The sequence below is a fragment of the Ictidomys tridecemlineatus genome, chromosome 7 (assembly GCF_052094955.1).
Source record: "Ictidomys tridecemlineatus isolate mIctTri1 chromosome 7, mIctTri1.hap1, whole genome shotgun sequence".
NCBI classification, from domain to species: Eukaryota; Metazoa; Chordata; class Mammalia; order Rodentia; family Sciuridae; genus Ictidomys; species Ictidomys tridecemlineatus.
This window is the reverse complement of record NC_135483.1, coordinates 22176630-22202127: the sequence shown is the minus strand read 5'-3', so window position 1 is coordinate 22202127 and position 25498 is coordinate 22176630. Positions and strand designations below refer to the sequence as shown.

Here is a 25498-nt window from a genome sequence, read left to right as displayed (position 1 = left end):
TTAGATAGTTTAAGATTAAGAACAATGCTAGGGGCTGGGGATGTGGCTCAAGTGGTGGTGCGCTTGCCTGGCATAGTGGGGCGCTGGGTTCGATCCTCGGCACCACATGAAAAAATAAAGATGTTGTATCCACCGAAAACTTTAAAAAAATGCTATTTTCTAACATTTTGTAAAGTATTAATAATGATTATAGGGTTAGTATCGAATGTGTTTTATATTCTTAGTTCTTAACACTCAATTTCCCATTTAGTTGTTCTTGCCTTTTTCTCTTAGATAAGTGAATGACTTATTAGACCTAGTACTTGGTTCATGATATTTTCTCATTTCAACTTGAAAAAAAAAACCTGCAAATATGTATAGAAGATGAACCACATGTATTTTTCCCTGAAAGATGTCAGAATATAACACTCAAATCAAATGCTGAACAACAGCTATTTTGTAAGAATACATACAATATGTGGCAATTTAATTTTCACTGATGTTTCTCTTGGCAGTTTTTCCCACATTCGTAATTTCTAATCAAAAATTACTGAAATCATCCATTAAGCGTGTACTCAGACATTACTGAGTTATAGGAATCTAGACAATCTTAAGGTATCATAAAAAGAATCACAACTTTAAGAAAACCTTAATTGAATCAGTTGTAAAAATTACTCTCACACCATGAGAAAAATAGTAATTAAAGTTACATTTGAACCAATTTTCGTTCTATTTTTATCTCTGAATGCTTTAACTCTAAAATAAAATTCTGAATCCAGGAAATTAGAATGGAGGGAAATGAACCAATCGGAGTACATAGTCCACAAGGGCAAGAACTATTTCTGGTTTTGTTTATCAATACATTCCCTCTGCCTAACAGTCAAATATGTGTTGACTCAGATAAGAAATCATTATAGGTAGGAGTGCAAATCAAGAGAGCCTTTCTTTTTTCCTTTCTTTTTTTTTGGTTTTGTTTTGTTTACTGCACTGCTAGGGGCTGAGGCCAGAACCTCCCTCATGCTAGGCAAAGGCTTCACCACTGAGCTACCCTCAGCCCCAACAGACTTGTTCTTGAAGGCAATTTAAGTAAAAAGCCTTAAAATTTTATACTCTTGGACCAGTAAATCTGCTTCTATAAATTTATACTAGGAAAATAATTATGTAAGTGAGCAAGTACTTAGAATCTAGAACATTCGTGACCCAAGCTTTAAAAAAAAAAAAAAGCAAGACCCAACAAATAACCCCATAACCTGGGTTGCCTAGAGTGTGCATCTTGTCATAAATATATAATGAATACCTGCTATGCACCAACTATTATCCTACTTGCTGTATCCCAACCTTCAGTGAACTTAATGCTCAGAACCATCCCATAAAGTAATATTTTCATCTCATGTGCATAAGCAACAGAGAAGTTGAACAATTCAATCTAGCTTCATGATCCTATAGCCTTAGTGTTATCTTTAAAACAATGTTGAAAATAAGGATTTCTTAACTTTCCTTACTCTTTATCCATTCCTTTTTTGATAATCTGCCTCAAGAACTGCCATCTGACAGTCTTATAAACGGCACCCCCACCAGCTAGTGTATCTACCTAATTTTGTTATAAAAACATGGGATCTTTAATTATCTTTCAAATATAATATCTTTTTCAATGTACTACTGTCCTACCAATTTCTCCTTCCCCATTCACAACACTTGCTGTTAGTAGAACTGTATTTTGTGTTATGAAAAGATATGAAATCCTAAATATAATAATGTATACAAAATGAATATCATTTTCTTATAAAACATGGTCTTCTGGTGAAACAATTTTTTTTAAATATTCCTGTGCATATTCTATGAGTATGGAAATGGTTTCTTGAAGAATAAAAAGACAGACTAATGGGAGAAATGAGAGAAGTGATCCCATCCCGGAGACAAAGAGTGTCAGGGCAAGTATATGAAACCTGGGATTCAGGGAAGCACCTGGAAACCAAGAAGTATAAAAATTCACTGCAGGTGCCACGGTCTACAGATGGGAGACTGAATAGGCAGCCCCGGACCACGTGGCCAAAATGTAGCACTTGAGAGGAGCAAAGTAGTAGAGCTTGTAGGTCTGAACCTGCTGGAGGCCTTGTTTTATCTATGAAAATAGACAACTATAAACAAAGTAAAAACAGGATAGATTAAATACGTGTGAAACTAAATGAACAAGCAGTTGATTCTTTTTTTTAAAATTTATTATTAGTTAGAAAGACATTATAGCCAAAGACAGCAAGGAATCCTCTGTGCTTTTCAATATGCAAATACAAATTCTTCCAATAGTTGCCAGAGAGTAATCTCAAGTGTCCACGATACTCCTTTTCTGAAAACTTCATTTTCTTAGTTGTTGTATTCTTGAAGAGCCTGGGCCATGAAGAGTTTGCCTAAGTTTTGGGCGGTGAACTCCTTGATGTTCTGGCAGTAAGTATTAATCTGGCCTAAAAATTTGAAAAAGAGTCTTAATGTTCTCCAAGTTATAAAATGATCTAGAATGCTAGTCAAACAAGAAAATCAGCACAATATAGAATTCACCAGAACTGTTTGTAACCAAAAATTTACAAGAATCAGTTCTATTTTTCCATAAAGTTTAATAAAGAACATAATTTCTTTTGAAAAGTTGTTATCTTCAACTCTTGATTAAAATGAAGGAAAACTAACTTTCTTAAAAAGATTATCAGCTATAAGGATATATTAGCTATCAATCTGCTGAATCAGTACCAGATCTGATCAACAGACAGTACTCTAAGAAATCAGAGAAAACATTACTGCCTTAGCAGACAGAAAGGAGATATATGATCATAGCATGGCAGAGTAGCCACATCCACCTGGTTCAGACATTGAACAGGTACAGCAGTTTACAACCTACACTTTAGACATGTTTTAAGGTCCTTCCCCTGAGCCCAAAGCAGAAACTCCTCCCTGAAGAATGGCTCTATTACCGTTTTTGCATCTAATCTGATGCAAAAGCTATTCATTTCTTGAAAGTATAAGCACTACAGTTTTGTCTCAATTAGGCCTCAAAAAAGAACTATATCTCATTTTCCCAAATGTGTGTGTGTACTAGAAAGTTAAGGAATTTGGATTTTTCAACCACTCAAATATCATTATTAATAGAACTGAAAAACTAAGAACAGCTTTTCTTTGAGTAGATTTTTCACTCTATTAAAGTTTCTCACAGACAAAAATAAAATAGTATCTAATAATATTTTATAAAAATAAGATTATACAGCCATATAAGAGTGTGAATATTACACATTAAAACCAGCCTATGGTTGGGCATAATGGTACATGCCTATAATACCAGCAGCTAGGGAGGCTGAGGCAGAAGAAGAAAAAGTTTAAGCCAGCCTCAGCAACTTAGCAGGGTTCTAAGCAACTTAACAAGATCCTGTCTCAAAATTAAAAATAACAATAGTTGAGATGGGGATGCAGCTCAACTGTTAAGCACCTCTGCATTCAATCCATGGTACCCATCCCCTGACAAAACAAAACAAAAAATAAATCCCAGCCTCTAGCATAGGACATAGACCTTAACCAGAGTGATAGACGTATGCTAAGTCTCCTCAGAAGTTCACCCAGAATTATACTCATGTTGCCATGATTTCAAAGGGCAATATTTTCTTCAAATCAAAAACTTCCATTCAAGTATCTCAATCTAAAGTAGAAAATAAAAAGGCACTTGAAGCTACGTGAACCTCTGCATTATTGAGACCAAAAAAAATTTTTTTCTTCATTTTCATGAAAGATGGAAAAGCTTCCAATTTAGAAAGCTTGAAAATGTTTAGATATACACCAAGCGAAGAACTGAAAGGACCTGAGAAATAAAATACTTACCAAATTCTTAAATTTCAGAAACTATACCTACTAGACTCAAATTCATCTAACTATTTAAAATACATTAGCTTTCATGGGCTATGTTTCTGTCTGTAAAATTTCTCATAGTCTTCTGCTTCCTCAAGAACAGAGAAAACTACATATCACGCTTTACATAACTATACCTGCAATGAGTAGCGAATCCATCCTGGCAGGAGCCTGAAGTGGCTTAAAGAGTTTGGACAGGTCTTCCTCAGGGAGTGGGGGTTCTCCTCGACTCTGACGTTGCATATTCTCCTGCTGACGACGCTGCTGATACTAAAATTTAAAGAAAAATAATTTGATTATTTTTCTCTGAGGGGGGTAAAAAAAAAGAACTCTCTCACATGACCAACAATACCCCATTGCTCTGAATTCTAAGTTTAATAAATGGCAATATTTAAGAAGCTAAATATTGGTAATGGTAGAAGAAAATATATATATATTTATATATTTTTGTTTTAAAATAAACTCCAGTGTCACTGTGAGCTCTAACAGTGTATATGATTTAGAAAACAAAATTGATTCTGGAAGTAACAGAACTAAAAAGAGGCTCATGATCAGTGATTAAAAGAATACAGCATTCTGGACAAAGGGGAGAAATGGTTCATCCTAACTTTAACAACTAAATAATACACTATGTGCAATTTTATCCCTATTGACATAAAATAATAATAACACCAATGATGTTATTACCATCAAGTTCACTGTCTTTTTTTTTTTTTTTTCTTCTTGGTACCAGGGATTGAACTCAGGGCACTCGACCAGTGAGCTACATCCCCAGCCTTTTAAAAAAATTTTGTATTTTATTTTAGAGACAAGATCTCACTGAGTTTCTAAGTGCTTCACTGTTGCTGAGGCTGGCTTTGAACTCACAATCCTCCTGCCTCAGCCTCCCGAGCCGCTGGGATTACAGGCGTCCACCACCAAGCCTGGCAAGTTCACTGTCTTTACTATTCTTAACAGATGGTCTTGTGTGTTTCAGCTCTGTAGCTAAGAGTGAATATTAACTTCAAATACTTTCAAACTCTGCATTCTACAATTCTCTGAAAAGAAGGTGAGGATACATATATAGATTCTATAACTATAAACTTTTATGTCAAACAATTAAGAGCTAGTTGCTGTGAATGGCTCACAATGCCAGTGAAATAATCTTCCACACACGGTCTTTTAAAAGGTCAGGTAATAAGAAACCAAGGTGGGCTAAGAAAAACTTAAAAGCTTTGAATTCCTATGAAAACCAAAGGCAATGACAGTTTCTCCTGAAGAAGAGGAGTAACTTGCTTTGCAGATTTCTTTCTTATTATGGGGTATGAAAGTGAAGGTGAGATACATCTAAAAAGGGTTATGAAAGGTACTAGTAAGTATGAATAAATATTAAATGCAAAAATCTTAATACATTATAACTCTGAAAAGAGTCCCAAAGATTGGCTTCTAGTATGAATTACCTCATGGGTGACAGATTATCAATTTGATAGCCCAAGTGATTCCCACCCCCAACAACAAAACAGCAAGAGAATACAATCAAACTGGGACATTCCTTTCTCATAGTTTAGAAATCTGCAGCTATGTTCACTTATAGATTTACATATATTTTCTCAATTCAAGTGTAGCAAAATTCATTCATTCATTTATCTATTCATTTTTATTTCACGACATATATGAACCTGGCAGAAAAATTTGTTTTTCTTTGACTACATAAGTCTCCGAAGCACTTAGCTGTGCTTCGAATTTTACAATTGACAACACTTTGTTTAAAGTGCATTTTAATGAACACAGCAAATATAAATACTACTTCCAGGGATAAAGACTCTGAAATCAACTTATCTATCAATCAAATGCTAAGAACATTTTAGAGCAATACAGTCCCAAAATAATATTCCCGGATCTATGAAAATCATGTGGTCCTAAGGCAATGCTAATAAAGAAAAGGTTAAATGGCCAAAACTATATGTATGTGCATGAGAATATTCAAGTAATTCTATGATTTTTGTTAGTATTATACTATCTATTTCACAGCAGGTGGTGCATTATTTCCTATCAAAATTGCTTGCTCTTAATCACAACTGCTCAGTTTTTTAAATGAACTGAAGATTGCTAACTATTCTGCAATGAACCACCACCAAACCAATTATAGTTAGAGTAAAGAAATGAACTGTGACACTCTGAAATCTCTTTGCCTCCAGTTTTCTCCATAAATATATATCTTATTTGCATAACCTTGAGCTTAATATATAAGCTCTCTTTAAATCTGGTGTTTTTAATTACAATTTGTAAAATATTATTTACTAAAGAACAATCTTTTAAAATATATGATACAGAGTTCTTAACTAACAGTCAATGTTTTTTTTTTAATATTTTTTAGTTGTAGGTGGACACAATTCCTTTATTTTATTTTTATGTGGTGCTGAGGATTGAATCCAGTGCCTCACGTGTGCCAGGCGAGCGCTTTACCACTGAGCCACAACCCCAGCCCCAACAGTCAATGTTTTACTAGAGATAATTTAGATCATTTTTAAGATGACTTTCTTTCTGATACTGAGGTTGCACCCAAGGTTACTATACCACTGAGCTACATCCCCAATCCTTTTTATTTTTTGACAGAGTCTCAGTAAATTGCTAGGGTTGGCCTTAAACTTGTAATCCTCCTGCCACAGTCTTCTGAATCTCTGGGATTACAGGTGTGCATCACCATATCCAGCCTTTAAAATGACTATTAAAACATCACACCTATAAGTCAATGTATATTGATTTTTTCTATAATACCAACCTGATGTTTCTGCTGCTGTTGCTTACTAGTATTCCTCATGTATGTGTTATATTTGACTATGTCTTGGCTCATTTCATCCACTCTGTCCATCAGCAACTGTAGATTCTTCCCCAAATGATTGCTGAAATGCAAAGTAAACACACTGATATGTCATACTTTAAGCTATAACTTTGCCACTGTTCTAAATAGTCAGATGTTAAAACACGATCTGCCTTTTGCTAAAAGAATTAGAAGCACACATATGCATTAAAGCAAGGGTAGAGGTAAGAATCTGAGTCAGCTTATTATTAAACTTATGTTATCACCCACAACTATAATCTCAGGGCTGTTGGAAATACCTCAGTTTCTTATTGTTGACAGCAAAAGTTAAATAGGAACTGTTAAGCATATCTAGCGTGACATCTATAATATATACTTTCAGAAAACCAAGTTTAACTTGAGTTCAGTACTACTGAACCCTTTTCCTTAACATCCCTACCCCCACCCCCATGTGCCCCAGAGTTTTAAATCAATAGTTAAGCAAAGAGCCATGCAAACCTGTTAAGATTTCTGGCACACCATTTCTTTATTTACCTTATTCTAAATGAGCCACATCATCTGGCTCCTCATCTCTGTTCTTTCCTAGAATCTGTAGTAGTATATAGTCTTTCACACTTTTAATCTCTAGAAATATTGATTCCAGCTCAGTTACTACAATCTTTTCATAAAGTAATGCTAATAATTGATATAATGACCATCTTATTCACCACCTTCTGCCTGCCAATATCTCCTATCATGCTAAAGCATGGACATCTACTATGAATGTCTAAAAATAGCCAGCTGACAAACTATAGTGACCAATTCACTACTTTCAAACAGGTATTTACTAAACTATTATATGCCAGTCTCAGTATTAAAAACCAGGGAGACAATAATGAATGATGCATACATGGTCTTAATCTTCTTTGAAATTACAACTGATTAGAGATAGAACAGGGCAGGTAGGGAGAAGAAGAGAGACATCAGATAGCATGGTCAGAATATCTCTTTGAGAAGATGAAGGGCTAAAAGCAAAAGATTAGGAGTTAGCTAGGTTTCAAGTATTCTAGGGAAAAAGTACAAAGGCCAAAGTTCTGAGGTGTGCAACAAAAAAGCAGATCTGATTTAATTTAAAAAGTGGGGGAAGGGATGGGAGGAGGGGGGAGAGGGAGAAGAGAGGAGGAGCAGGGAGGCCAGGCATGACTGGAGCACAGTGATTTGGTTAGGGAGGCCAGACAAGCATATATGGAAAGCCCATTAGCACCACACAACTTCACAACAAAGTGGTTTGTATGAATGAGACCACTGAAACATACTGAATGGTACTCTCGAGCTGTGCATGTCTGGGCTTAAATCTTAAAATAATCACTCTGTTGCTATGCATGTAGACTGAAAATACAAGAGCTAAGAGTCTACTGCAGACAAGATGTGGAGAAACTGAAACATTCATTTGCTATGATGGGGATGTAAAATGATATTACTGCCATGGAAAACAGCTTCATGGTTCCTCAAAAAGCTAGTTACTATTATTAATAGTAACAGACAAATGTGAATGGTGAGAACAGGAGGTCAGGAAATAAATCTATAAACTGGGCCTACTGTGCTGATTCCATGTGCCTTCATTCAAAAAGCAATTAACCTGTGGCCTTCCTTTAGTCAACAGAATACACTACCTTCCTTGGCAAACAACCTGTTACCTGTAGGAGAAATGCAGACCCCAATATTCCTCCCTGATAGGGACACAAGTTACCCCGAAGGAGGTTTCTGTGACCATTATATACACCAAATTCCAGGACTCAAACAGGATAATTAAAAGCCAAGGCCCTAACCATAAAATGTGTAAGAACAAGTTCCAATGAGACCCCTTTAGCAGAGGCCAAAGTGACACAGAGTTGCCGTGGATCTTTACCATGTCAATAGCAAAATTTTCCTTCCCCAGGGAAAGGCAATGGGCAATGGGAACTTGAAAGTATGATTGATGTAAAACCGCTGTTAGTCAAAGGTCAAGGGGTGGAAACTTCTACTCTAGGATTCCTCAACAAAACTGGAGGGCAGGAGGGGCACACCATCCCTTTCCTCTCTGAGAGGATCCACTCTCTCCCTTGAGATGTCCCCCTTTTCCCTATCCCTTCTAATAAACCCATGCCTACTACTGTGCTTCATTTGAAATCTTTCCAACAGAACACAGAGAACTGATAACTAAGAATATTTAAGGTCACTTTAGTTCTGAGGATGGTCTTGTTCTGCAACTTTATAACCCAAGCAATTCTCCTGAGTATATACCCAAGAGAGAACTGAAAATATACACTCACACAAAATTTTGTACATGAACGCTAACAGCTATATTATTACCCTTAAAAAGCACAAAGTAGAAACAACCCAATGTCCATCAAATAAATGATAAGTGAATAAACAAAAGTGGAATATCCATACAATAAAATATTATTGAGCCATAAAAATAGTGAAGTACTGAAGCATACCACAATTTGAATGAACCTGCTAAATATTATGCTAAGGGAAACAAGCCTAACACAAAAGGCCACTATAGGACTATATTTTATGAAATGTCCAGAAAAGGCAAATCCATAGAAACAGAGATGCTGCCAGGGAAAAGGAGGATGGAAAGTGACTGCTTAAGAGGTTCATGGTTTCTGCTTATAGTGATAAAAGGTATTCTACAATTAGTAATGGTTGCACAACATTGCAAATATACTAAAAAACACTAAGATGCATACTATGCATAGTTAAGTTTATCTCTATTTCAAAAAACTGCACCACCACCACCACCACAACCACCCCAAATCTGTTGTGATATTCCAGAGTAATGGTGGCTTGCATTGGGACAGTAGCAGTGAGAACAGATGAAAGTGAGTAGAACTGGGAAATACTCTGGAAACACAACTGGTGATTTTTATTTGATAATGGGGTACAAGAGAAGAATCAAGGATGGTGGCCAATTTCCTGGCTTCAGCAATCAACTGGCTGGCTGGTTGTTACATTCATAGAATAGGGAAAGACAGAGGAGAAAACAGATTGGGAATATTGGAACAGAAAGAAAGTAAATCCACTTAAAATATGGATTCTACCTGTACCCTGAAAAAAAAAAAAAAAAAAAAAAAAACCAGAAAGTTTGGGTTCTTTCTTAAAGAGCAGAAAAGAGTACAGAACCGGTGTGTGTGTGTGTGTGTGTGTGTGTGTGTGTGTGTGTGTGTGTGTGTAAATTATCTTTTTAATCCCAGTCCGGCAGTACCCAAACAACCTTGGCCCAGTAATCTGGCCTAAAGACTTCACCTGTCTAGGAATCAAATACTTCTTTAGTATTAAATTTTATTTCATATTTATCTTATTCCACTGTGATTTTTTTCCAATCATTTTTTATTTTAATATGTTTCTCCTTCTCTGGAAACCAATTAAGTACTTGTTTCTGTTTTCAAATTTCTTAACAGTCTGATTTTAATCCACCCAGATTCAAGTTATTGGGTATACGGTGCAAGTTGAGGAATTAAAACGATTTTTTTTTTCCAGTAGCTAACCAAATATCCAGATCCACTGATTAGACAGTCATACTGCTTTCCCAAATAACTTCAGGATTAAACAATACTGTATCTCACATTCATTCTTTTGGCATGTACTGAGTACACAGTTACTCTCCCAGTCACTCTGCCAGATACTAAGAATTAAACTATATGAGATTTTGTTGCACTCAAAACATTCTAATGAGAGAGGAAAGTAAAAGTAAATAGATAAATAATGGTGGTTAAGTGCTCTAGCAGACATTCAATGGATGCAAAAAGGACAGTTTGGTAGGATCAAGTGAAACTACCCCACTCCAATTATGTGACAATTAAAGTCTGAATTGTTGAAAAGGAGCTAAGGGTAGCTAGAGATACTGGATATAAGCAGACCACTCAAGAGATTCCAGCATGAAAGGTGTGATGCATTTAATGAACTGCAAATAACTCAGTATACCAGGGAACTGCTTGACTAGAAAAAAGAGACTTATCAAACTTTGGGAGGGGCAGGGGAGACAACCATAGCACAGGCTCTTGGAAACTTGAATTATAAGTTTGGATTCTATTCTAAGCATTATGAGAATCAGCCAAAGATTTTAAGCAAAGAAGTAATATGAGCATCCAATTTGCATTTAGCACAAGCATTAAAAGAGGAAAAGGTTAAAAGCAGGAAGTTAGGGAGCTGTGAAAGTAATCACAAAGAGAAATAGTGATGCCTTGGTCTGGGGTAACAAAAAAATCATAGGAATAAGATGAAATCACTCCAGGAATGCACATGGGGGAAGATTAACTCTGACAAACACTGATATTTAGGGATGAACAAAAAGAAGAAATCACTGTTTGAAATAAGAAGTAACCCATAAGAGTTGTAGTTTCATAGGCTCCAAAGAAAGAATTCCAGGACAAAGGGGTTCTCGATTCTATTAAATGCTGATGAATCTCATGCAGTAGTATGGTGACAAGAAGTTTTTTGTGACAGAGTTCTAACAATAAGGAATGGAAGAACACTGAAAAATGTCAGAGTAAGTGGGAAATGAGGAAAGACAGTGACAGAAAATTCTATTGATGGGGGCTGTAGCTCAGTGGCAGAGCACTTGCTTAGTATGTGTGAGGCACTGGGTTCAATACTATCTATGTGAAAGGTTCATGGATGAATGTTCACTGTGTTAGCCTTTCAATCTGAATTGTTGAGCATTTAAAACAATTTAATGGGAAAAAAACAAGTCAATAAGGATAACAGAAAAGTACTAGTATAAAGGAGAACTTAAAAATCTATAAGCAGAAGACAGATCGAATGAGGTCCAGAGAAGTCAGGACAGAGTGGGACTGACCTCAGGAGGCTGATCCTTTCATTTTCACCAATCAAAGAACTGAAGCCTAACAAGCTACATTAAGTATACAGATGCCATTAGCTACATGACTTGTTGTTAAGTCATTTATGCCACTGAGTGAAAAAGGAAATCGGGTAAAAGGAAAGCTCACCACCAATCCTGTGCCTGGGAGCAGACAGGAAAGCAGTGACACTGGAGAAACACATAGAGGAGAGGTACAGCTGTTAGCAAAGGAAAATCTATTATTTGTAGAGTCCTTAAAACCTTGGGAGACCAATTTTAGCATCGAGAAAAGTATTACTAAAATAGGGACCTCTTTTTCCACTAAAAATGTCTTTAAGGTATTAATATTATATGCTGCAAGTGTATATAATTACAGTGAAAGAACACTGCCACAAGCACAAATACGTGGGCTTTAAAGATTCCATAAGAGTGATATTACACTAATGCTTCAGATATTTAAATATTTAAGTCATGTTTATATTTACTGACTTTAGAAACATAACCAATCAGAAACATTCAACATTCCTCACCATAGAGGCCTTGAAGGGCATCAGAAATTAACAATAGATAACTATTTCATCAGTCACAGAAAATCAGAATCATTACCAAGAGCAATTTCGTGAAAATCTTTTGTTTTCATTATCAGTTCAACTAGAATACTCAAAAAGGGAGTTACTGTTGGTGTTTCAATAACATAGTCTTTCCTTTTATTGCCAAGGAAACAAAGAACTGAAAACAGATAACTTAAACAGATGTGAACCAAGACATAGACTGCTAAGTCAGCTCTGGCTACAGAATCAATCTATGCTTATTATCCTTAATGTAGGATGCTCACCGTTAGTTTAATTTTGCTTAAGGAAAAATAAAAACAATCGCTTTTTATGTGTGAGAAGTTAAAAGCTTATGTTATACATTTTTTTAAAAACTAATGAAGGCTACTACGAGAACTTCCATGTAATAAAATTTAAATATAAAGTTAGCATTTTTAAAAATGAAAGCAAATCATTCATAGCATAGAACAAATCTGTCAGGTAAATCAAAAAAACTGGTATCCATATATGGTCATAGAAAATATCCTCAAAGTGTTTAAGGAGTTGCATAAAAATAATTTCTGAAGGTTTTTAAAATTTGTTAGAACTGGCATGATTACCATCATCAAGCTACTAACATTAGAAACTAAAAACTAAGATGTACATAGGTGTATTTAAGGCTTTTCACATAAAAATATGTAAGATAAACCTATAATAAAATAGTTTTCTAGGTCTTAGTTGCTATGGCAAACTGAGAACAGTTTCTTAGCTATTGCAACTGTTGCTTTGGACAAATGGATATTCTAGACCAGCTCACTTGTAATATGGAAGTTTCATAAGGGCTATACTTGTTTTGTGTGTTCAATAAAGGAGGCCTGGAAAAAGGTGAAGACATGAATTATATAAGTACTAGTTTTCATGTAGTAAATTTTAAATTATTATGTATTTTTATACTTACTACATCAAATTGTAACCCTGAATGCTGAAAAAGGTTCTTAGCTCAATGCTTTAAATACAGGTGTACCAAGTGTGTTTGTAAAAGCAATAAAGAAATATGACCTCCTAAAACAGACAAACTTAAGGACTATTATGAATACATGTTTGCAGTCAAACAGAACACTCTTTGGTTCCAAATTAGTCTTACAACCTGGCTATATCATTTAGCACTCCATTTACCATTCAGTTTCCATCTCTGCCCTATTGAAACTTTTTAGTGGCCTTCATGATTAACAGATGCAATGGAAGGTGGCACTTCAAGCATAGCCCTATTCATACCAGAGAACAGAGAAGACACTATGGTGTCTGGTCCTTCTGGGTTCATTATCTTCCTTGCATTACATGTGGGAAGAAGGAACTGGTTTTTGTGTTTTGTTTTTAAATAAGCATCTGTCTAGAGTACTAGAAATCTGATAAACTTCTGTTCCAAACCATTGCTGAAGAAAACACAACTCTCCTTTCAGACAACAAATATATACTGATTGATTTCTCACTCTGCCCATTTCACATTATACTACTCCTAGCTGCCTCTCCTCCTCCAACAAGAACAACAAATCACTAACATCAAGCTTAAACGGCATTTCAGAGAAGCTATATAATGTGACTGTTCACATTTCTGCTAAGAGTAAGAGACTGGAGGCTGGGGTGTGGAGGGGTTGCTCAGTGGCAGATGGCTTTCCTAACATGTGTGAGTTCCTAGGTTCAATCCCCATTACTGCAAAACATTAAAAATTATAAAAGTTCAGGGTGGGGTGGGACAACACATTAATTCCATAAAGAAAACAATCTGTCTAGCATTTTAGCAATTTAATAAATATTACCTTACCAACTCATCAGCAAAAGCAGTCACACTGAAGGAAATCATGTCACTCACCTGTCTGATAGCAAAAGCCAGAAAGTTCAGAAACTCTAAAATTTTAGTTGAATACTCAAATAACTACAAGTTTACTACAGAGAGAGAATGCATCTGAATCTGGGCAAGTGCAATCAATAAAAGAAAGCAACATTTCCATTCTTCTCCTGAGCATTATTAAATATCTAGACATAACAGCATAAGCCTCTCAGGATAGTATACAATAAATAAAGCTGAGCCAAATAAAAAAGTCCTCCCCCATGGGTATTTACCATATCAAAGTGCAAATGAAACAGCAAGGAAGGCAGCAATAGGTTCTTACAACAGGAGCAATTAGTATTCAAACAATGTGTTTGTTTCACTTTATCAGTTTGGCAGTTTTCCTGGGATCTTAATAGGGCCAGACAAATACTACATGCTGTTACATAGATCTCAGTAATCTCAAAATGTTCTTAAGTAATTTTTTTTCTTGCTTCACAGGGAAAGTCTATGTAAAAGAATTTTCTGCAAAATGTGATAAAAAAGGTATTTTCATTAGGCAGAGCCACTTACCTACTAGCAAGGCTGAGCAATTCATGTTTATCTGCTACAGCTGACTTCTTCTCAAGCTCCCACATTAGGACATTGATCAGATGTGAATTTTTAATTACAATCGGCACTTCTTCAAACATGTGCTCAAAGGTGATATTTGCCTTTTTCAATCTGTGAAGCATGTTAAAAATATTTTAGACTGGTGGTCAGAAATAAATGTTAAATTAACTATTTCATACATTTACCTAAATACAAGCCCTCTTCAGGATTCACTAATAAGGAAGACAGCAGGAGCTATATATATATATATATATAGAGAGAGAGAGAGAGAGAGAGTGTGTGTGTGTGTGTGTGTGTGTGTGTGTGTGTGTGTGTACACTCACGCAGGCATATACACTGCCTGGTTAACAGTCAAGCATAAATCGAGTGAGCTGAGTATTGACTTTGAAAACAATCTAATTTTTTAAATGTAAGCCCAGAAAATAAACTGGCAAGAAAACTATTCTTCAAAATCAAGTATCCTTAAACACTTCGTTGATAGTAAAATGTAATGTATATAATTATAATGAACTAACAAAATATGTAAATGTCACAATAAGTTATGCATCTAAAATACTTAAAATAAATATCTAGAAAAGAAAAATATCCTGGTTTTGTAAAGTTTATTTTTTAAATGTGAAGAACTAAAAAGATTAACAACTAGTTGAAAAGTCACAGGAGACTCTACAAACAACAGTGTAGGAAAAGGCTTCTCAGAGATAGTTGTAACTCCATGTCCAGAAATTGTTCATGAATTACCTTTTCTTTTTAAAACTGTATACCTTAATTTTTAGGAGCCAAATAAGAAACTACAGATAAATTGTCCTACGTGAAGCCATAATCATTAACTTTGATTTCATTTAAAAACAAATTCTACAATTAACAGGAATAATAGATTTTAATATCCAATGGCATTAAGTAGGATCACAGAATAGCTCCATTAGTTGACTCACTGCATACCTGTCTGTCACAAAACTTCCAATCAGCCACATTTATTACTGAATCCTTAAAAATGTTCATATCCTTCCCCCCGTGAAAGGTGAGCATAGGAAACATGCAGGTTGCACGTAGTCTAATGCAGAGCTTACAGTCTGACAGCCGCTGACCACTCTTTCCATCTCCCTTCTATCTTTTACTTCTTCAAATACAATAGCTAATTAATTCCCATTCTAACTGAATTCACCTATGGTGAGTACAACAAAGAGACACTCCATAAAGAATAATCTAAATGTGGTAAGGGAGAAATCAAGTGTCACTCAGCATGCAGAAATCTATAGTACGCGTGGCAAAAGTATTACTGCAGCACAACCAAGCCTTCAATAGATGTGGCAAATTGACGGTTTAAAAGAAAAATACTCAGCCCTTTACATATGCCTCTTGGGCCCCCAAACACTTACGCTTCAGGGGAAAAATCCTTCTCTTTACAAACTTCCATTAGTTTAGGAGTCAATCTGTATGCCTTTAAAGAGAGCGAGCCTTGGGCAGTTTTTATAGGATCTCAAAAAAAAAAATAGAGAAAATAATTACTAAGGGTTCTAGGCACATTCTATTACTTATCACACTGTCTATGGAAAAATGAAGATCAAAATAAATAATGGCAACACAACCTGAAGCACATTCAAACCATTTCTAGCAAACAGTAAGCGAAGATGCAGTGATTGTTCTATCCTACTTAAAATCAGCAGAGTAACTTCCTCCCTTAAATAAAAACAGAAGATTCCAAATATAGTTAAGATATTTGAAATCCCTCATCTAGAACCAGTAATCTTGCTGAAAATGAAACATATCTTATTCTATACATCTTGTATTAACTGGGGAAAATACTAATAAGAATTAAACAACAACAACAAAAAAAATCACTGTGTGCACTACTATACTTCCTTAGTAGACGAAAATGAATAGCCCTGCAAACAAAATTTATACAACCTAATAATCACTGTTCACATTTTTAAATTAAAAGATAGTTAAAAACAAAACCACTACATCAAAGTGCGATCACAAAAGTGTCCTTTTTTAGTTTTAGAAAACGAAGTTTTGTCAAAACTAACTGCTTAAACACTCCATGAGTAAGGGAGCTTAGCACTTGCTGCATGATAATGGCTCTGGCATGCCAATATTCAACTAAAACCTGTGTTAACATTCATGTTGTCTGAAACTTAACACAGTGAAACTTTTAGCAATAGGTGATAAAATGAAAACCAAAATAGATTGAAACAAGTGGAAAATTCATCAAGGTCTGATGATGCAATGTTTCCAGCCAATATAAGTACACTTTAACAACTTGTTCTTTACTGTAATCCAATTGTTAACATACTGAAACAATTTTGGGGCAGCTCATAAGATTGATCGTATTCATTAGTATTTTTTCTGACAGATACTCAGGACGTTACATTTACTTCTCAGCTGGAAACTATATGCAAGTCTGCCAGATATGGCAAACTGTGAGTGTTTGGGGAGGGGGAAGGCTATAAAGCTGTTAAATTGCCTACAGTTCTGATACAGCACAGAACATCTGGTCTGGAGAGCTTGAGGAAACACCATTAAATAGGCTGAAAAGAAAAAAATCTTTGTGCTAAGAAACAGTCCAGGTTTTGTACGCTGCTGTCAGAGGTATAAAAAAAAAAAAACTTGGCACACTGTGTTATGATTGGTCAGTCACGTACAGAGCCAGACACTCCAGCAATCGGGGTTTGTTAGACATCTGGTCTAGTTCCACCAGCCCCTTCAATGAGGGAGGGGAGATGGAGGAATAAAAATGAAGCAGCTACTCCAGCATTCCAAAATGTACACATCAGGGCTCTGATAGCAAGAAAAATAAACAGAAAGAAGGAAACCCTGTCTAGACTTAGCTGCTGCTGAGGCTGCTGCAGAAACAGAGTTGGTATTTACTTGAGAAAGCCTGCCAGGCTGCTCTTAGAAACATAAAGACAGAAAGTAAAAATAGGAGTAATAATATTAAGGGAAGAAAAGAATAATAAAGGAAACTCCGACTAACCATAAATAAGAACAACAGATTCTTCAATGGCATGTTGGTAACTGAACTGAGAATCCAAAAGCGCCCGGGTGACAAATGAGCCATAGTACGTAGACTGGTACCAGCCTACATGGAGATGATCAATGTTTACATGGCGAAGGCTCCGCATCATTTCCATCTGATACTGGACTAGATGATGAAAAGGAGGGGAATAAAAGAAAAACTTTAGTGATACCACCAATATTAAAAATAAGCCTAATGGAAACAAATTTCTACATTTATTAGTCATAAGGAATAGGTTTCCAGGGGAAAAGTCATTTGGTTCACACATAAAGAGAACAAAATTAAGCTTTCAAATCACTTCAAATCATTGGGACTTTCCTTTTTCACTAATGCAAACCAATTTGAAGAAAAAATAGTATTAAAAATACAATATTAATGTCTTGTTCTAAACAAAGAATTAATAAATGTGGTTTACATGATCTTTTTGAAAAACTGAAAATAGTAAAATATTTAAGGAAAACAATATATAATTACTAGACTGGCTACTTGTAAGAAGTCTCATCTGGACCAATAGATGAGAATAGTTATCAATAGTTGTCTCTTCTTCAACACACCTTTTGGAACTGTGAACTTAAACCAACAAGAAAACTAAGGAGAAATAATCAACCACCACTTACATATAAACAGCATATAGACTATAGCCGATTAAAAACTAAGAATTCATTTTTGCCTTCATCTGGTGCCCCCTGCTGCATACACTAAATTTAAAAAAGATTTTTTTTTTTTGCCTGTCTTCTTTTGTGTTAGTGACACTACGTTTTCATTAGGATAGAGTTATATTTTAATCATCACGTACAAAACAAAGATATAACGATTTTTACTTTCATCAAATCAATGACTGTAATGTATATTGTTAAAGTACAAGCTGAACGTGTAACAAATGACATTAAAAAAGCATTACAGCCCAAAAATGCATAACAAATACATAATCAAGAAAAAAGTTTTACAGTCAATATTCAAGCTACTTCAATCATAATGACTGCATGGCCATGTGAAGTAACCATATTTGCTTAATTCTAAACCTAAGCAGCTCACTTTAAAACTCTTAATCGGGTTTTGGTAAAACTAAAGTTTTATGCCTGGTTCCTTTAGTCAGAGCACTATGACTTTACAAAGCAAACAATAAAAGTACCTTCCTGAGATGCATGATCTTATTTTTCAACACTCACTAGTGGGCCGAGAAATTATAAATCTGTTTATTCCATGATTATATCTCTCTTATTTATAAAAAATGGCAGTCAAGTAATCAACTATTTAAAAATTATGTGTCTTTCATTTTTATTTTTGAAAAATAGGACAAAATTTTAAGCCAAAATTGCAACAGAGCTGGAAGGTGTACTACTGTAAAGACGTACACTAGGCAACTGTTTTGAAACCAGCAACTCTGTTTTGAAAGAAAGTCCATTCATTCATAAAAAGGGAAAAGGTATTAAGATAAAGGTAGTTTGCCCCCATTATTTCTCAAGTCCTTCATTTAGATTATAGGTGAGAAGTGATACTTATACACAAGACATGTTTACATACCAGTGTTTCTGCATATTTATAATTAACACATTGGAAAACAAAGCCTTAAAGCTTATGCTATATTTCAAACCATGATTAAAAACTACAGCCCTACAAATCTAGTTTATAGACAGTATGATAGCCTGAAGCAGTATAAAACTAATGATGATTTACATTAATTCTTTTATCTTATTATTTTATTTCTCTAGCATATAAGAGAACTACTTCTTCCTTCAGCTAGTTTAATAGATTTGTATTAACCACACAAATTGGAACTGAGTTAGAATCATCCTATGTTCTCCTTCTGTTTTAAAATGTCTAGATTCTCTTAAAGTAAAAATTACAGATTTGGCTAACAAATTTTGTCAAATTTAACTTACAAATGTAAGTCCCAATATTATAAGTAAAACAGAAGCAGAAACTAAATGCTATTTATCTCAAAGGGAAAGAGGTCAGGAAATGAGGAGAGATTACCAAACAACTAACAGTACAAATACAATTTTATAGGACAATTTAATTAAAAAAAAAATCACTACTTGCAACCTGTGTTGGTATGTAATTTGGCTAACATATGCAGAGGGTAGTCTATCAACTTGTAATAGTAGAAAAATAAGTTCTGGAATCTAAAAGTGAAGGAAGGTTCTTGTGCCAGTTTTTATATCCCCTCTGTAGGTATCCTATCCAATTGATGATTCTCTGATGTTTAGTTTTACCATAGCCAAGGAGAACTTGAGAACCCATCCCAGCAAAACGCTGGGATTCCACATTATTTCAGCATTTGGATATGCTAACTATAGACAAGAATTTGTCTACTAGGTAAAACAGGGCCTCTAACATGCCTTCTGATTTAAATCAAGATACATTTCTCTGAAAAAAAAAATTCTGCAATCTTGTTAAGACTCCCTTCAAAAAACCTAAATATAACACATTTTATAAGCACATTTCCAGAATACATGAGGGAAAAACAAACCGGGGGGGGGGGGGGAAGGAGAGACCTTCCAAGATCTTTCTAGTTATTTCTTCAAATTCTTTCTTACCCAGTGTCTTACCTAATTTTACACACCCTCCAATAAGAACAAGAATGAAAATGAGTATTCTCTAAACCAAGGAGTCAGGAATATGAGGCCTGTATCCCCAAGAATGCTCAAGAAATAAATAAATACAGCTCCAATGTATTTATTTCTGGGAGTTCAGAAATTAGCTTCAGTTCCTGGGAAGAAAGAGGGAAGCATGTACATTTTCTTCTTTTATAGCTTAGAAAATGGCTTGCCAGATTTTAGAAGTTTTTAAACATTCTTATTTGTAAGTCATAAGGGTTTTCGTATCTTAAATGAATAACAAAATTAAAGAGTTAAGAGCAATGACAGGTTAAGTTAATAAAACTGCTTTTAATCTCCAATGTACTGGAATATCATTATTTCACAACAAAATTTATATTGGGCCTATTCTACAAGAAGTTTTAGGACATTCTCTATAATGATTTGAACTTTACTACCTTGATAATAAGAATCAACAGATAAGGCAAAACCAGGAAAAATAGTGGCTCTACTAAAAGCTCTGTGTGGAGGGACCTAAAAGTCAATCTTAAAAAGGTAGGGAAGAGCTAGGTGTGGTGGCACAAACATGAACCCAACTCAGGAAGCTGAGGCAAGTGGACTACAAGTTCAAGGCCAGCCTCCGCAATGTAGTGAGACTGGATCAAAAAAAAAAAAAAAATCAAAAGGCTGGGGAGTATGGGTTAGTTGTAGAGGGCTCCTGGTTTTAATTACCAACCCTACCCCCAAAAGGTGAGGACTGGGGTACTGAAGCACCAAAATGAGGCTGGAATGCACTGATGCCCAGTGAGAAACATGCACTATTTGAAAGAAGGTACTTTGATTTTTTTTTTTTTTTTTTGAAGTGGTATTGTTTACACTCTACATAAGCTAAGGAACAAGAGACAAAAAAAAAAAAGACTCACAAACAGCCAGGTGAACTGCTGTATCTCTATAGACTTTGAGGTCTGTGGCTATGTTCTAATGTTGATGTAGATGTGGGGCTCTCATCTCCCTTCACTCAGTTTTTCTTCCTCCTCTCACCCAAATTTTCAGAAAGTACAAAACCAGCTCTTGGAAAAGCTTCTTGGTAAAACTAAGTAGTAGTAAGAAATAAACAGCTGAGTGTCCACTAAACTATACCAAAACTGGCTCCCAGTAGCCACCACTAATCAACTGAGCTGACCTGCCATACTGATACCTATTTACCCCCCTGGCCTATAGAAGAAATAAAGCAAAAATCATGAATTGGTGACATGCCAATCAGTTTTACACAGTAAATGGAAATGGTCATTCCAGATTTCAATCTCCAAAACCTCTCTGCTTTTGTGGTTGTGCTGGTCAATCTTGGAAGTTACATGGTGGTGTAGAGCAGGTAAGGCAATCAGGAGACACAATTTAGATACTTGGGCAAAGGAAGGAGCCTATGATTCCTGCAAGTGTCTGTGATGATGATACCATGTCACAGCCCACAGACTCTGGTAAATGTAAGGAATGCTATCTGCCTTCTCATATCTAGTCAGTATTTACTTTTCTGGCTGGAGTTTAAAGGAAGTTATAAAAGACAGAGATAAGGTTTATCTTATCCAGGGAATGGTTCACACCTCAAAGGAGAGAATCACACCAAAGAAACAAAAAGGAAAATAAGAAAAAGAAAAAAGGGGGACTCCTTAATATAAAGAGCCAGAATTCTTTACTGCTGGATACATACAGGTTAATGAAGAAACAACCATTTATTGGCAACTTTGCAAAAGTTGGTCCAGGATTAGATGGGCTTCCACTTTTGTTCTAAAGTTCTCATATTTAACAGAAGCCAAAGTGACAATTCAGCCAATGACATTCATTTCTTGAGTTAATCATTAAATATCCTGGGGAATTTCCCAAAGACAAATGGCAAGGGGGAAATCCTTTTGGAGAGGGGACTATTTTTAAATTTATAATAATGTTCAACAGAAAGGCTTACAATCTTGTAATGAAAAGTTAGGAAAGAACCTTTTAAACATTTTTAGTTTAAAAAGCAAACGCCCTACCAACTTAGAAGAAGCAGCAAGTAGCAAATGAATTATAAAGACAAATTGGCAGTTACTACCAAGCCAGCTCAAATTACTGATACAAAAGCTACACTTAGATGCAATTGAGGTGACACTACAAAATTTGGAAGGATTATAAAAATGAGCTAAAGTTTTATAAATCTTTTCAACCTCTACAATTGTTTTAATAGGCTAAGCCTCTCCCTAGAAAAGGAGAGACTAGTTAAAAACAGTGAATAACTGTCTGAAGTCTGGCACCAATATATTCATATTCACTTTTTCCAGTATCTTCTTTGCAAAACGGTCAAATTTAAAGTGCCTAGAGCTAAAACTGTCTTAACTGAGGCAGACTGCCCAATAACTATTCTTTTCAAAAACCCACCACATTTGTTGGGCTTTCTCTTGTTTTATCTTCAAATATGCAAACACTGAAAAATAATATGTTTTCTTACATTTAAATGCTGTTTCTGGAGTTACAGTGGCAATCAACCAAACTAGAGTATGAGTCTGCAATGCTCCTGAATATCACTGGGAATGACAAATGAATTTGAAATTTTTCAATTCAGAATAACCAGTTTTCTTTTCACCATCAATTTCTCAACTTCCTTATTAAAAAGTCAGCTTTTTCAATTTTATAATTTAAAGTGAGCCCACATGAAATGCAATTTTTCATTACAAAAACAGGAACAAAGAATTGCCACAATTTAATAGTTAGACTGGGAAGACCTAAGACAGTAAAGTCGTGGAATATTCAAAATCAAAAACTTGAGATCTGCCCAGCAGGTTAAGGGAAAAAAAAAAAGACTTATGATGTGATATTAGGGAACTTTTATAAGAACCAAGTTTTCTAAATTTTAAAAACTGAAAACAATTTAAGAACCCAGTGTCTTATTTCATGAGCCAAATAAATCCAAAATTATTTAAAGATATATTACAATGTAACAATTTAATAAATATGCATACTTACTATGTCAAACTTCCTACAAAGCAGTCATCTACACATATAATCTGATTAGCCCTCAAAATAACTCTAAGGTGATTATTATCATTGAAAACCTTTTAGAAGCTGTTCACCATAGCTTTGACTTCAATATGATTTCAGAATCTGGTTCCAAAGTATAGAATAAATTATTTCTGAATCAATAAAAGTATAGCACATAGATACAACAGAAATATACAAAAAAATTTTAGGTTTTCAGAAACCACATCTTTTGCAGTTCGATCACTATATTTAACACTACTGGAAAGATTTTAAGTGGTAAAACTACTGTCAAAGATTTTTAAATACCAGAGTAGATAACTATCACAAATATGTAATCAAATTCCTAAAACATCGCATTTTATGAAACTATTTGAAACCTGTGCTAAAACTACATCGAAAATAAATACTGGCTCAGATCAAAGATGACCTGCATCAGCATATCAAGTAAGGGAATCAGATCTAGTATACACTCTTTGCAGCAAAGAAACAAAACTCAATCAGGAAATGCAAATGGCTTAAAAAGTAAAGATGCAAACAAAATCCCACTACTTCCCTGAAACGAACGAATGATTTCAACAAATATGACAGGGAAGCAGAATGCATAAAATCTCCTATCTGTGCTGGCACGAGTGCTCAAGCAGGACTTTGAAGAAAATAATTACAAGCCTCTACCCAGCAGCACCATGAGACACCAGTGAGCACTCTTTATGCGGTGACTGTGAAAGCTCTGTGCCATTATTTAAAAGACAAACTTTATTCTGTGCTTTCCTTTACATATCAGACTTTCTGCCAAGCCACACATACGTTTCAGGCAGTGTTCAAAGCTAGTGGCAGATGTAGATTTAAGCAAACAGAATGTGCATTTGAAAGAATTAAATAAAGTCTACTTTGGGTAAAAGAGAATTATGAAATACACAGATTCCTTAAAACCTCCATATTTTCTTCACCCCGTCTATATCATGTATTCATCCCTTGTTTCAATTAATACATGTGTTATTAATGCCATTCTTGTGACTGCTTAAGATTTTTGGTAACAGTTCAATTTTTCACAATAAACTGTCCAATATAAATTCTATTCTACCTAGCAACTATTCTATTTTAAAAGAAATGTCAAAAATACTACCTTTCTTAATAATCTTGGAGATTTTTTTTTAAATAGTGTATTTATCCTGGGTGGTTATTCTTTAAAGTATTTATGAATTCTGGCAAAAAAAAAATCTTTTGAATGCCAAGCTGGGGATAAAAATTGTGAGTGGGGATGGAGGGTGGTCACTAATAAGTATCTTGGAAATCACTGAAAGTTGGGTTTTCCAACAGGTTTTAATCAAGAAGTCATCTACAAAATAAACTGATTCTTCCCAGAAAATAACATGAACATCCTATCCTGCAGCACATATTCTTAACCGAATCATGAAACACAGTAAAGAAATCCTATTTCTTTGGGGTTATAAGAATTTAAAATACATATACATTTATGCCCTTGATCATGAAAATACATGCACATAGGTGGTTGGTAGAAAACTGGTATGTTAACTGTATGTCATTTGATATTTACTTACACAAACCAAGAGATTTCACCTGGACAGACTCAGGAATACAGACCTCTTACCACGAAGAATGGTAACATAAAAAAATAACTTATTGACCACTGCTGCTTCTTGCTACAATTAAGAGTACAGTACGTTAGCAACCAAAGGAGAATCTCTGAGTTTGGGGGTAGGGGAGGATATTAAATAGGCTCTTTCATGAGAACAAAGAACATCTCTGTCATATTTGCAGCAATACAGGAGGTACTAGATTAATGCTGGCTTAAAATTAGGTGTGGAAAATATTCAAACACATGACTGTTACTAACTAGAAAAGGTTACAATTATTAGGAAATTCTGTTTATGTGTGTGTGTGTGTTTGTATGTGTGTGTATTTTCTATTTACAAAAGACTAAAAAGTAGCTTATATTAAACTATATGAAATAATCAGTAATACCAGAACAAGTCTAGATGAAAATAAAGAAAGCAGAAAAAGAAGGTGAAGCATAGACTTGAATAAAACCAACCAGGCCACAGATACTCTGATTACAATTTACAAATTTGGCTCCCAACATTCCATCAATCAAAGCAAAAGGAGGAAATATGGTCATTTACCTTATCCAAAGGGGGAAAAATACTATATCTCAAAGTAGGTAAAACCTTCCCCAGTACTTAGACCTAAAGTAAAATTTTCATGTTAGGCTTCAATGAAAACTGTCCTGTAATATTGTGAAAAGCAGAAGGCATTTCTGCCAAAAAAAAAAAAAAAAAAAAAAAAAAAACCATGCTTCATTTGCCTTTCCTATAAAAAGGCTGGGTTTTTAACGTTTAAAAAGAAAGGACCTCTTAAGTACTTTTTAAAACACAGATAACAGTTTGTACAAGTTCTAAAACAGAGAGAAAAAAAAAAAAGAAGGGCTACCAAAATGAATTATTAAGTTTCATTCTACA

At 34.9% G+C, this 25498-nt stretch overlaps 1 protein-coding gene across 1 annotated transcript in view; it reads right to left on the bottom strand.

The window, feature by feature from the left end:
• Positions 1-2180: 2180 nt before the first annotated feature.
• Eif3h (eukaryotic translation initiation factor 3 subunit H) overlaps positions 2181-25498 on the bottom strand; it is a 97057-nt gene continuing 73739 nt past the window's right edge. The window contains exons 3-8 of the mRNA XM_005316218.4: positions 17431-17598; positions 15833-15932; positions 14418-14567; positions 6623-6743; positions 3999-4131; positions 2181-2438 (exon numbers count right to left, since the gene is read on the bottom strand). Of these exons, the coding sequence (XP_005316275.1) occupies positions 2341-2438; positions 3999-4131; positions 6623-6743; positions 14418-14567; positions 15833-15932; positions 17431-17598 (770 nt within the window). The 3' untranslated portion in view covers positions 2181-2340. The remainder of the gene's footprint in view (positions 2439-3998; positions 4132-6622; positions 6744-14417; positions 14568-15832; positions 15933-17430; positions 17599-25498) is intronic.